Genomic DNA, 15,001 nt, shown 5'->3' on the forward strand with positions numbered 1-15,001 from the left:
GAACTGGTATATGAGAAGTTTTGGGACGGTTTTCAGCATTTTCCGGTCAGTTACGGTTGTATTTTGTAGCTGCTGATGATTTTATGATCAGGATCTCTTCCATCATTTCTGTTGGATTGCGATAGAAGGTCTCTTTGCTGCTTTTGGTGTTGATCTCTTGCTCCCTCTTGTGGTGACTTAGCAGAATGTTTACATAAGGCGATTATTCTTGCATAGTATAGTACACATTTATTTGTGTGTTACATTTTGTGATGTCTTTCTATATAAGTGATGGCATCGTGAAAGGTAACATGGGGTCCGTGTGCAGGCGCCGTGTGTGGGGACGGGCATATAAAATGTGTCTTGGACTGGAATACAAAGTACTGAAGCCACAATGGATCATTAAAGATAAGTTTATTGCTATCAGCATGACTGTGGGACCGGTTCAGTGGTCAGTCCACGGCCGGGATGGGTGGCTGGATGGGGCTGGAGTCGTCCTTAGTGCTGGATCCGGCGGATGGACTGGATCTGGTTAGTGTGCGCCTGAGTGCTGTATTCATTGTAGCTCCTGTATTCACCATTGTGTCTGTCCCTCTCCAGCACATACTGGTAGCCTCTGTATCCAGGGAACTGGTACGCTACCCAACTGTGGAGAACAGAGATGCCAGGTGAGAGGGGTGACATGGGCCGGCGGCAGCTCCCTGCACAGCCAGGTGGCGGGGAGTACTCTGACTGTACAGGACCGGGGATAGGGGGGTCCCTGAGGTCTGAAACCATCGCTGTATGACCGAGGTCTGATACCATCACTGTATGACAGATGTCTGATACCATCGCTGTATGACCGAGGTCTGATACCATCACTGTATGACTGAGGTCTGATACCATCACTGTATGACAGATGTCTGATACCATCGCTGTATGACTGAGGTCTGATACCATCGCTGTATGACTGAGGTCTGATACCATCGCTGTATGACCGAGGTCTGATACCATCACTGTATGACAGATGTCTGATACCATCGCTGTATGACCGAGGTCTGATACCATCACTGTATGACCGAGGTCTGATACCATCGCTGTATGACTGAGGTCTGATACCATCGCTGTATGACCGAGGTCTGATACCATCACTGTATGACCGAGGTCTGATACCATCGCTGTATGACTGAGGTCTGATACCATCACTGTATGACTGAGGTCTGATACCGTCGCTGTATGACTGAGGTCTGATACCATCGCTGTATGACTGAGGTCTGATACCGTCGCTGTATGACTGAGGTCTGATACCATCGCTGTATGACCGAGGTCTGATACCATCACTGTATGACCGAGGTCTGATACCATCGCTGTATGACTGAGGTCTGATACCATCGCTGTATGACCGAGGTCTGATACCATCACTGTATGACAGATGTCTGATACCATCGCTGTATGACCGAGGTCTGATACCATCACTGTATGACTGAGGTCTGATACCATCACTGTATGACAGATGTCTGATACCGTCGCTGTATGACCGAGGTCTGATACCATCACTGTATGACCGAGGTCTGATACCGTCGCTGTATGACTGAGGTCTGATACCGTCGCTGTATGACTGAGGTCTGATACCATCGCTGTATGACTGAGGTCTGATACCATCGCTGTATGACTGAGGTCTGATACCGTCGCTGTATGACTGAGGTCTGATACCATCGCTGTATGACTGAGGTCTGATACCGTCGCTGTATGACTGAGGTCTGATACCATCGCTGTATGACTGAGGTCTGATACCATCGCTGTATGACTGAGGTCTGATACCGTCGCTGTATGACTGAGGTCTGATACCATCACTGTATGACTGAGGTCTGATACCATCGCTGTATGACTGAGGTCTGATACCATCGCTGTATGACCGAGGTCTGATACCATCGCTGTATGACCGAGGTCTGATACCATCGCTGTATGACTGAGGTCTGATACCGTCGCTGTATGACTGAGGTCTGATACCGTCGCTGTATGACTGAGGTCTGATACCATCGCTGTATGACTGAGGTCTGATACCGTCGCTGTATGACTGAGGTCTGATACCGTCGCTGTATGACTGAGGTCTGATACCATCGCTGTATGACCGAGGTCTGATACCGTCGCTGTATGACTGAGGTCTGATACCATCGCTGTATGACTGAGGTCTGATACCGTCGCTGTATGACTGAGGTCTGATACCGTCGCTGTATGACTGAGGTCTGATACCATCGCTGTATGACCGAGGTCTGATACCATCGCTGTATGACCGAGGTCTGATACCATCACTGTATGACTGAGGTCTGATACCGTCGCTGTATGACTGAGGTCTGATACCGTCGCTGTATGACTGAGGTCTGATACCATCGCTGTATGACTGAGGTCTGATACCATCACTGTATGACTGAGGTCTGATACCATCGCTGTATGACCGAGGTCTGATACCATCGCTGTATGACCGAGGTCTGATACCATCGCTGTATGACTGAGGTCTGATACCATCGCTGTATGACTGAGGTCTGATACCATCGCTGTATGACTGAGGTCTGATACCATCGCTGTATGACCGAGGTCTGATACCATCGCTGTATGACTGAGGTCTGATACCATCGCTGTATGACTGAGGTCTGATACCATCACTGTATGAGATGGCAATACCAGGAGAAGACGATACTCACGCTCCAGAGTTGACCTTGATTGAAGCCACCTCTTTGGAGCACCAGCCCATGGCCTGCAGGGAGGGGTAGTCATCACAAAGCTCAAACTTGCGGCCCTGGAAGTTTTCACCTTCGTATAAAGTCACTTTACTGTCGCTGTGATTCTGTAATAATAAAAAAAAAAAAAAAGTGATCCACACAATCACCCACAGAAATCAGGATCGCAACCTCATCGCTCCGTTACGTCTGTAGTCTCCTTACTGCGCATTTCACAGGTCGAAAGGACAGAAGATGCTCCGTTCTGTAGCCACTGTTTCCACTCCATGCCTCAAATCGAGGGTAATCGCCCTTCTCAAGGATGAACTGTTGCCCCTGAAATTCAGGGTATTCAAACCCAATCCATCTGGGTAGAAAAAGAACACATTGGGGTCAGTGTGGGGTCGATATCGAGAAATTCCCTAGAATGTACTTTAGAATGTTGGACTGATACAATGAGCTGCCGCCGCTCGGTGATGTCATCGCCGCTTTGTAGAAACTTTTTGTAACATTATAATACTTTGTGCAAAATACATTATAAATCTATGTCCTCAGCGCCATCTGGTGGTAATAAGTGGCGGTGACACCTACGGGCCATTTTCAACTTTGATGGAACGGATCTTGCGGAATCCTCTCTCCATAATGTTGGGACATTCAATGAGGAATTCACATCGCTTTCCCTGGAAGTTTTCTTCCTCCCAAACAGTCACTTTCCACTGACCCAAGGTCTCCATTGGCTGGCTGGTCATTATAAGTCACTATAAAAAGAGGGTTAAAGTGTTCAGAGCCGTGTAGTGTACATTTATTTTATGGTATCATATTTTACTAAGTTAAACGTATTGAACCCATGTTATAATAGGAGAATTGCTGATCTGGCAATTCCTAAACTCATAATCTGTCAACAAAATATTATAGACGGATGCAAAATTTGGGTTTCTGGGTTTTGTAGGCAGAATGTGTGACGGAGTCCCGTGGGAAGTCTATTTCTGTAGTAGAAGGGCCAATGGGCGCTCACAGGCACCAGTATCCAGGTGCCGCAGCTGCCTCTGCACCTCATAGAGCTGCCTGTCTCAGAACAATGACTTCGATACCGACAATGTTAAAGAAAAAAATTGGATTTATAAATCTATGTCACCTAGTGGTGACTGTATAAATCGGTACATATTGAGCTCTAATGAATGGCTCAGGGGCGGACACAGACTGTAGTGGGCCCCTGTGCAAGAATTTTTTGGGGGCTCCCCCCCACACCCTTCATAGGGGGCATGAAGCCCCCCCCCCCCCCCCCCCCCCCGTGCATCTCTGATTCCCCCTACACCTAGTTAATTAATTGTATTTAAAAAAGAAAAAAAAAACTTGTTATACTTACCCCCAGGGCCGGCTCCAGGTTTTTCTGGGCCCCGGGCGAAAGAGTCTGAGTGGCCTCTCTAACACATACCACGATTCATGATGCACAGATACCGCAGAGAAATCTATATATATAGTACAATGCAAAGATTTCACTTCTTACAATACATGAGTGATATCTACTGTAAATTCTACAATAGCTCAGAAACCGGTGAATCCTCACAGCGCACAGTGCAGATCAGACAGTATAGTCCTCCATACAGTATTATGGGCACCACTAAGTCCTCCATACAGTTTTATGGGCCCCATTATATATTGCTCCATACAGAATAATGACCCCACATAGTCCTCGTACAGTATAATGGGCACCACATAGCCCTCCATACACTATTATGGGCCCCATATATTGCTCCATACAGAATACTGGCCCCCATATAAGGCCCCATACGGAATACTGGCCCCCATACGGAATACTGGCCCCCATATAAGGCCCCATACGGAATACTGGCCCCCATATAAGGCTCCATAAAGGAATACTGGCCCCCATATAAGGCCAATAAAGGAATACTGGCTCCCATATAAGGCCCCATACGGAATACTGGCCCCCATATAAGGCTCCATAAAGGAATACTGGCCCCCATATAAGGCCCCATACGGAATACTGGCCCCCATGCAGGATGTCAATTCCCCCCTCCCCCTCTTATAATGCCCCATGCAGGATGTCACACACCCCTCCCTTATAATGCACCCATGCAGAACGTCACTTCCCCCTTTCCCCTCTTATAATGCCCCATGCAGGATGTCAACCCCCCCATATAATGCCCCATGCAGTATGTCACCCCCCCCATATAATGCCCCATGCAGGATGTCACGCCCCCATCCCTTATAATGCCCCATGCAGGATGTCACCTCTCCCCCCATATAATGCACCATGGAGGATGTCACCTCTCCCCCCATATAATGCCCCATGCAGGATGTCACCCCCCCCATATAATGCCCCATGCAGGATGTCACCCCCCCCATATAATGCCCCATGCAGGATGTCACACCACCCCCCCCATATAATGCCCCAAGCAGGATGTCACCCCCCCATATAATGCCCCATGCAGGATGTCACTCCCCCATATAATGCCCCATGCAGGATGTCACACCCACTCTCCCCCCACCATATACTGCCCCATGCCCCCATACATAAAAAAAAAAATACTCACCTCGCTTCTCACCTGATGCTGATCCGGACTCCAGCATCGCCCGCGTCTTCACGCTGTGACAGCTCAGGAGAGATCGCGCGCAGTGTAAACATATCATCGCACCCTCTGACCTGAGACGTCACAGTCAGAGGACGCGGAAGACGCTGCGGAGGCACGGGGAGGGGTACGTTTTGTGCCGGCGCCGTCACATGACCGGAGATGTCCCTGCGCTCAGCATGGGGCCGGGGGCCCATGCTGAGCGCAGGGACATCTCCGGTCATGTGACGGAGGGGGGTCATGTGACGGCGGGGGTTCCTGCGGGGGGGCCCCATGAGGAGACGCACAAGAGGGGGGCCCCAACGTGGCTCCGAGGGGGCCCCGACCGGCCGGGCCCCATGCTGGAGTCAGGGCTGTCATGCCCTGATGGCGGCCCTGCTGGAGGCTGGCCCCCTCTCCCTCTGGGGCCCCCGTTCAACGAATCGGCTGCACGGGCGGTAGGTCCGCCCCTGGAATGGCTGTATAAATCTGTATGTAGTGAGCTCCCTCTAGTGGTGGCTGTATAAATCTGTATGTAGTGAGCTCCATCTAGTGGTGGCTATATAAATCTGTATGTAGTGAGCTCCCTCTAGTGGTGGCTGTATAGATCTGTATGTAGTGAGCTCCCTCTAGTGGTGGCTGTATAAATCTGTATGTAGTGAGCTCCATCTAGTGGTGGCTGTATAAATCTGTATGTTGTGAGCTCCCTCTAGTGGTGGCTGTATAGATCTGTATGTTGTGAGCTCCTCCTAGTGGTGGCTGTATAAATCTGTATGTAGTGAGCTCCCCCTAGTGGTGGCTGTACAAATCTGTATGTAGTGAGCTCCCCCTAGTGGTGGCTGTATAAATCTGTATGTAGTGGGATCCCCCTAGTGGTGGCTGTAAAAATATCTATCTATCTATCTATCTATCTATCTATCTATCTATCTATCTATCTATGATCTGTCTATACCTCCTCATTTGAAATACATAAAGCCCATTATTAATACTTGACTGGAATATCAACTACTATAATACGACCCCCTATGTACAAGAATATAACTACTATAATACTGCCCCCTATGTACAAGAATATAACTACTATAATACTGCTCCTATGTACAAGAATAGAACTACTATAATACTGCCCCTATGTACAAGAATATAACTACTATAATACTGCCCCTATGTACAAGAATATAACTACTATAATACTGCCTCCTATGTACAAGAATATAACTACTATAATACTGCCCCCTATGTACAAGAATATAACTACTATAATACTGCCCCTATGTACAAGAATATAACTACTACAATACTGCCCCTATATACAAGAATATAACTACTATAATACTGCTCTGATATACAAGAATATAGCTACTATAATACTGCCCCGTATGTACAAGAATATAACTACCATAATACTGCCCCTATATACAAGAATATAACTACTATAATACTGCTCCTATATACAAGAATATAACTACTATAATACTGCCCCCTATGTACAAGAATATAACTACTATAATACTGCCCCTATATACAAGAATATAACTACTATAATACTGCCCCTATGTACAAGAATATAACTACTATAATACTGCCCTCTATGTATAAGAATATAACTACTATAATACTGCCCCTATGTACAAGAATATAACTACTATAATACTGCTATGTAAAAGAATATAACTCCTATAATACTGCCCCTATATGCAAGAATATAACTACTATAATACTGCCCCCTATGTACAAGAATATAACTACTATAATACTGCCCCTAAATACAAGAATATAACTACTATAATACTGCCCCTATGTACAAGAATATAACTGCTATAATACTGCCCCCTATGTATAAGAATATAACTACTATAATACTGCCCCCTATGTACAAGAATATAACTACTATAATACTGCTCCTATGTACAAGAATATAACTACTATAATACTGCCCCCTATGTACAAGAATATAACTGCTATAATACTGCTCCTATGTACAAGAATAGAACTACTATAATACTGCTCCTATGTACAAGAATATAACTACTATAATACTGCCCCCTATGTACAAGAATATAACTACTATAATACTGCCCCTATGTACAAGAATATAACTACTATAATACTGCCCCCTATGTACAAGAATATAACTACTATAATACTGCCCCTATATACAAGAATATAACTATTATAATACTGCCCCCTATGTACAAGAATATAACTACTATAATACTGCCCCTATGTACAAGAATATAACTACTATAATACTGCCCCCTATGTACAAGAATATAACTACTATAATACTGCCCCTATGTACAAGAATATAACTACTATAATACTGCTCTGATATACAAGAATATAGCTACTATAATACTGCCCCCTATGTACAAGAATATGACTACTATAATACTGCTCTGATATACAAGAATATAGCTACTATAATACTGCCCCTATATACAAGAATATAACTACTATAATACTGCCCCTATGTACAAGAATATAACTACTATAATACTGCCCCCTGTGTATATGAATATAACTACTATAATACTGCCCCTATGTACAAGAATATAACTACTATAAAACTGCTCGTATGTACAAGAATATAACTACTATAATACTGCTCCTATATACTAGAATATAACTACTATAATACTGCCCCCTATGTACAAGAATATAACTACTATAATACTGCTCCTATATACAAGAATATAACTACTATAATACTGCCGCCTATGTACAAGAATATAACTACTATAATACTGCCCCCTATGTACAAGAATATAACTACTATAATACTGCCCCTATGTACAAGAATATAACTACTATAATACTGCCCCCTATGTACAAGAATATAACTACTATAATACTGCCCCTATATACAAGAATATAACTACTATAATACTGCCCCCTATGTACAAGAATATAACTACTATAATACTGCCCCTATGTACAAGAATATAACTACTATAATACTGCCCCCTATGTACAAGAATATAACTACTATAATACTGCCCCTATGTACAAGAATATAACTACTACAATACTGCCCCTATATACAAGAATATAACTACTATAATACTGCTCTGATATACAAGAATATAGCTACTATAATACTGCTCCTATGTGCAAGAATATAACTACTATAATACTGTCCATATGTACAAGAATATAACTACTATAATACTGCCCCTATGTACAAGAATATAACTACTATAATACTGCCCCCTATGTACAAGAATATAACTACTATAATACTGCCCCTATATACATGAATATAACTACTATAATACTGCCCCCTATGTACAAGAATATAACTACTATAATACTACCCCTATGTACAAGAATATAACTACTATAATACTGCTCCTATGTACAAGAATATAACTACTATAATACTGCCCCCTATTTACAAGAATATAACTACTGTAATACTGCCCCTATGTACAAGAATATAACTACTATAATACTGCCCCTATGTACAAGAATATAACTACTATAATACTGCCCCCTATGTACAAGAATATAGCTACTATAATACTGCCCCTATATACATGAATATAACTACTATAATACTGCCCCCTATGTACAAGAATATAACTACTATAATACTGCCCCTATGTACAAGAATATAACTACTATAATACTCCTCCCTATGTACAAGAATATAACTACTATAATACTGCCCCTATGTACAAGAATATAACTACTATAATACTGCCCCTATATACAAGAATATTACTACTATAATAATGCTCTGATATACAAGAATATAGCTACTATAATACTGCCCCCTATGTACAACAATATAACTACTATAATACTGCCCCTATATACAAGAATATAACTATTATAATACTGCCCCTATGTACAAGAATATAACTACTATAATACTGCCCCTATGTACAAGAATATAACTACTATAATACTGCTCCTATGTACAAGAATATAACTACTATAATACTGCCCCCTATGTACAAGAATATAACTACTATAATACTGCTCCTATATACAAGAATATAACTACTATAATACTGCCCTCTATGTACAAGAATATAACTACTATAATACTGCCCCTATATACAAGAATATAACTACTATAATACTGCCCCTATGTACAAGAATATAACTACTATAATACTGCCCCCCTATGTACAAGAATATAACTGCCATAATACTGCCCCTATATACAAGAATATAACTACTATAATACTGCCCCTATGTACAAGAATATAACTACTATAATACTGCCCCCTATGTACAAGAATATAACTACTATAATACTGCCCCTATATACAAGAATATAACTACTATAATACTGCTCCTTTATACCAGAATATAACTACTATAATACTGCCCCCTATGTACAAGAATATAACTACTATAATACTGCCCCTATATACAAGAATATAACTACTATAATACTGCCCCTATGTACAAGAATATAACTACTATAATACTGCCCCTATGTACAAGAATATAACTACTATAATACTGCCCCCTATGTACAAGAATATAACTACTATAATACTGCTCCTATGTACAAGAATATAACTACTATAATACCGCCCCTATGTGCAAGAATATAACTACTATAATACTGCTCCTATGTGCAAGAATATAACTACTATAATACTGTCCCTATGTACAAGAATATAACTACTATAATACTGCCCCTATGTACAAGAATATAACTACTATAATACTGCCCCCTATGTATAAGAATATAACTACTATAATACTGTCCCTATGTGCAAGAATATAACTACTATAATACTGTCCCTATGTACAAGAATATAACTACTATAATACTGCTCCTATGTGCAAGAATATAACTACTATAATACTGTCCCTATGTACAAGAATATAACTACTATAATACTGCCCCGTATGTACAAGAATATAACTACTATAATACTGCTCCTATGTTCAAGAATATATCTACTATAATACTGCTCCTATGTACAAGAATATAACTACTATAATACTGCTCCCTATGTACAGGAATATAACTACTATAATACTGCTCCTATGTACAAGAATATAACTACTATAATACTGCCCCTATGTACAAGAATATAACTACTATAATACTGCCCATATGTACAAGAATATAACTACTATAATACTGCTCCTATATACAAGAATATAACTACTATAATACTGCCCCTATGTACAAGAATATAACTACTATAATACTGCTCCTATGTACAAGAATATAACTACTATAATACTGCCCCCTATGTACAAGAATATAACTACTATAATACTGCCCCTATGTACAAGAATATAACTACTATAATACTGCCCCCTATGTATAAGAATATAACTACTATAATACTCTCCCTATGTGCAAGAATATAACTACTATAATACTGTCCCTATGTACAAGAATATAACTACTATAATACTGCTCCTATGTGCAAGAATATAACTACTATAATACTGTCCCTATGTACAAGAATATAACTACTATAATACTGCCCCCTATGTACAAGAATATAACTACTATAATACTGCTCCTATGTTCAAGAATATATCTACTATAATACTGCTCCTATGTACAAGAATATAACTACTATAATACTGCTCCCTATGTACAGGAATATAACTACTATAATACTGCTCCTATGTACAAGAATATAACTACTATAATACTGCCCCTATGTACAAGAATATAACTACTATAATACTGCCCATATGTACAAGAATATAACTACTATAATACTGCTCCTATGTACAAGAATATAACTACTATAATACTGCCCCTATGTACAAGAATATAACTACTATAATACTGCTCCTATGTACAAGAATATAACTACTATAATACTGCTCCTATATACTAGAATATAACTACTATAATACTGCCCCCTATGTACAAGAATATAACTATTATAATACTGCCCCCTATGTACAAGAATATAACTACTATAATACTGCTCCTATGTACAAGAATATAACTACTATAATACTGCCCCTATGTACAAGAATATAACTACTATAATACTGCTCCTATGTACAAGAATATAACTACTATAATACTGCCTCCTATGTACAAGAATATAATTACTATAATACTGCCCCTATGTACAAGAATATAACTACTATAATACTGCTCCTATGTACAAGAATATAACTACTATAATACTGCCCCTATGTACAAGAATATAACTACTATAATACTGCCCCTATATACAAGAATATAACTACTATAATACTGCTACTATGTACAAGAATATAACTACTATAATACTGCCCCCTATGTATAAGAATATAACTACTATAATACCGGCCCTATGTACAAGAATATAACTACTATAATACTGCTCCTATGTACAAGAATATAACTACCATAATACTGCCCCCTATGTACAAGAATATAAATACTATAATACTGCTCCTATATACAAGAATATAACTACTATAATACTGCCCCCTATGTACAAGAATATAACTACTATAATACTGCCCCTATATACAAGAATATAACTACTATAATACTGCTACTATGTACAAGAATATAACTACTATAATACTGCTCCTATGTACAAGAATATAACTACTATAATACTGCCCCCTATGTACAAGAATATAACTATTATAATACTGCCCCCTATGTACAAGAATATAACTACTATAATACTGCTCCTATGTACAAGAATATAACTACTATAATACTGCTCCTATGTACAAGAATATAACTACTATAATACTGCTCCTATGTACAAGAATATAACTACTGTAATACTGCCCCTATGTACAAGAATATAACTACTATAATACTGCCCCTATGTACAAGAATATAACTACTATAATACTGCCCATATGTACAAGAATATAACTACTATAATACTGCTCCTATATACAAGAATATAACTACTATAATACTGCCCCTATGTACAAGAATATAACTACTATAATACTGCTCCTATGTACAAGAATATAACTACTATAATACTGCCCCCTATGTACAAGAATATAACTACTATAATACTGCTCCTATGTACAAGAATATAACTACTATAATACTGCCTCCTATGTACAAGAATATAACTACTATAATACTGCCCCTATGTACAAGAATATAACTACTATAATACTGCTCCTATGTACAAGAATATAACTACTATAATACTGCCCCTATGTACAAGAATATAACTACTATAATACTGCCCCTATATACAAGAATATAACTACTATAATACTGCTACTATGTACAAGAATATAACTACTATAATACTGCCCCCTATGTATAAGAATATAACTACTATAATACTGCCCCTATGTACAAGAATATAACTACTATAATACTGCTCCTATGTACAAGAATATAACTACTATAATACTGCTCCTATATACTAGAATATAACTACTATAATACTGCCCCCTATGTACAAGAATATAACTATTATAATACTGCCCCCTATGTACAAGAATATAACTACTATAATACTGCTCCTATGTACAAGAATATAACTACTATAATACTGCCCCTATGTACAAGAATATAACTACTATAATACTGCTCCTATGTACAAGAATATAACTACTATAATACTGCCTCCTATGTACAAGAATATAATTACTATAATACTGCCCCTATGTACAAGAATATAACTACTATAATACTGCTCCTATGTACAAGAATATAACTACTATAATACTGCCCCTATGTACAAGAATATAACTACTATAATACTGCCCCTATATACAAGAATATAACTACTATAATACTGCTACTATGTACAAGAATATAACTACTATAATACTGCCCCCTATGTATAAGAATATAACTACTATAATACCGCCCCTATGTACAAGAATATAACTACTATAATACTGCTCCTATGTACAAGAATATAACTACCATAATACTGCCCCCTATGTACAAGAATATAAATACTATAATACTGCTCCTATATACAAGAATATAACTACTATAATACTGCCCCCTATGTACAAGAATATAACTACTATAATACTGCCCCTATATACAAGAATATAACTACTATAATACTGCTACTATGTACAAGAATATAACTACTATAATACTGCTCCTATGTACAAGAATATAACTACTATAATACTGCCCCCTATGTACAAGAATATAACTATTATAATACTGCCCCCTATGTACAAGAATATAACTACTATAATACTGCTCCTATGTACAAGAATATAACTACTATAATACTGCTCCTATGTACAAGAATATAACTACTGTAATACTGCCCCTATGTACAAGAATATAACTACTATAATACTGCCCCTATGTACAAGAATATAACTACTATAATACTGCCCATATGTACAAGAATATAACTACTATAATACTGCTCCTATATACAAGAATATAACTACTATAATACTGCCCCTATGTACAAGAATATAACTACTATAATACTGCTCCTATGTACAAGAATATAACTACTATAATACTGCCCCCTATGTACAAGAATATAACTACTATAATACTGCTCCTATGTACAAGAATATAACTACTATAATACTGCCTCCTATGTACAAGAATATAACTACTATAATACTGCCCCTATGTACAAGAATATAACTACTATAATACTGCTCCTATGTACAAGAATATAACTACTATAATACTGCCCCTATGTACAAGAATATAACTACTATAATACTGCCCCTATATACAAGAATATAACTACTATAATACTGCTACTATGTACAAGAATATAACTACTATAATACTGCCCCCTATGTATAAGAATATAACTACTATAATACTGCCCCTATGTACAAGAATATAACTACTATAATACTGCTCCTATGTACAAGAATATAACTACTATAATACTGCTCCTATATACTAGAATATAACTACTATATTACTGCCCCCTATGTACAAGAATATAACTACTATAATACTGCCCCCTATGTACAAGAATATAAATACTATAATACTGCTCCTATATACAAGAATATAACTACTATAATACTGCCCCCTATGTACAAGAATATAACTACTATAATACTGCCCCTATATACAAGAATATAACTACTATAATACTGCCCCTATGTACAAGAATATAACTACTATAATACTGCCCCTATATACAAGAATATAACTGCTATAATACTGCTCCTATGTACAAGAATATAACTACTATAATACAGCCCCTATGTACAAGAATATAACCACTATAATACTGCTACTATGTACAAGAATATAACTACTATAATACTGCTCCTATGTACAAGAATATAACTACTATAATACTGCTCCTATGTATAAGAATATAACTACTATAACACTGCTCCTATGTACAAGAATATAACTACTATAATACTGCTACTATGTACAAGAATATAACTACTGTAATACTGCTCCTATGTACAAGAATATAACTACTATAATACTGCTCCTATGTACAAGAATATAACTACTATAATACTGCCCCCTATGTACAAGAATATAACTACTATAATACTGCTACTATGTACAAGAATATAACTACTATAATACTGCTCCTATGTACAAGAATATAACTATTATAATACTGCCCCCTATGTACAAGAATATAACTACTATAATACTGCCCCCTATGTACAAGAATATAACTACTATAATACTGCTCCTATGTACAAGAATATAACTACTATAATACTGCTCCTATGTACAAGAATATAACTACTGTAATACTGCCCCTATGTACAAGAATATATCTACTATAATACTGCCCCTATGTACAAGAATATAACTACTATAATACTGCCCCTATATACAAGAATATAACT

At 38.2% G+C, this 15,001-nt stretch overlaps 1 protein-coding gene across 2 annotated transcripts in view; it reads right to left on the reverse strand.

The window, feature by feature from the left end:
- Positions 1–386: 386 nt before the first annotated feature.
- CRYBA2 (crystallin beta A2) overlaps positions 387–15,001 on the reverse strand; it is a 32,707-nt gene continuing 18,092 nt past the window's right edge. For both annotated transcript variants that reach the window (XM_073647382.1, XM_073647383.1), the window contains 4 exons: positions 3,267–3,433; positions 2,901–3,042; positions 2,661–2,803; positions 387–625 (listed from right to left, as the gene is read on the reverse strand). In XM_073647382.1, coding sequence (XP_073503483.1) covers positions 478–625; positions 2,661–2,803; positions 2,901–3,042; positions 3,267–3,424 — 591 coding nt within the window. In that variant the 5' untranslated portion in view covers positions 3,425–3,433 and the 3' untranslated portion in view covers positions 387–477. The remainder of the gene's footprint in view (positions 626–2,660; positions 2,804–2,900; positions 3,043–3,266; positions 3,434–15,001) is intronic.

This window comes from Phyllobates terribilis, unplaced genomic scaffold (genome assembly GCF_046119375.1).
Source record: "Phyllobates terribilis strain yellow unplaced genomic scaffold, ASM4611937v1 Scaffold_9__5_contigs__length_417890890, whole genome shotgun sequence".
In the NCBI taxonomy this organism is placed as follows: Eukaryota; Metazoa; Chordata; class Amphibia; order Anura; family Dendrobatidae; genus Phyllobates; species Phyllobates terribilis.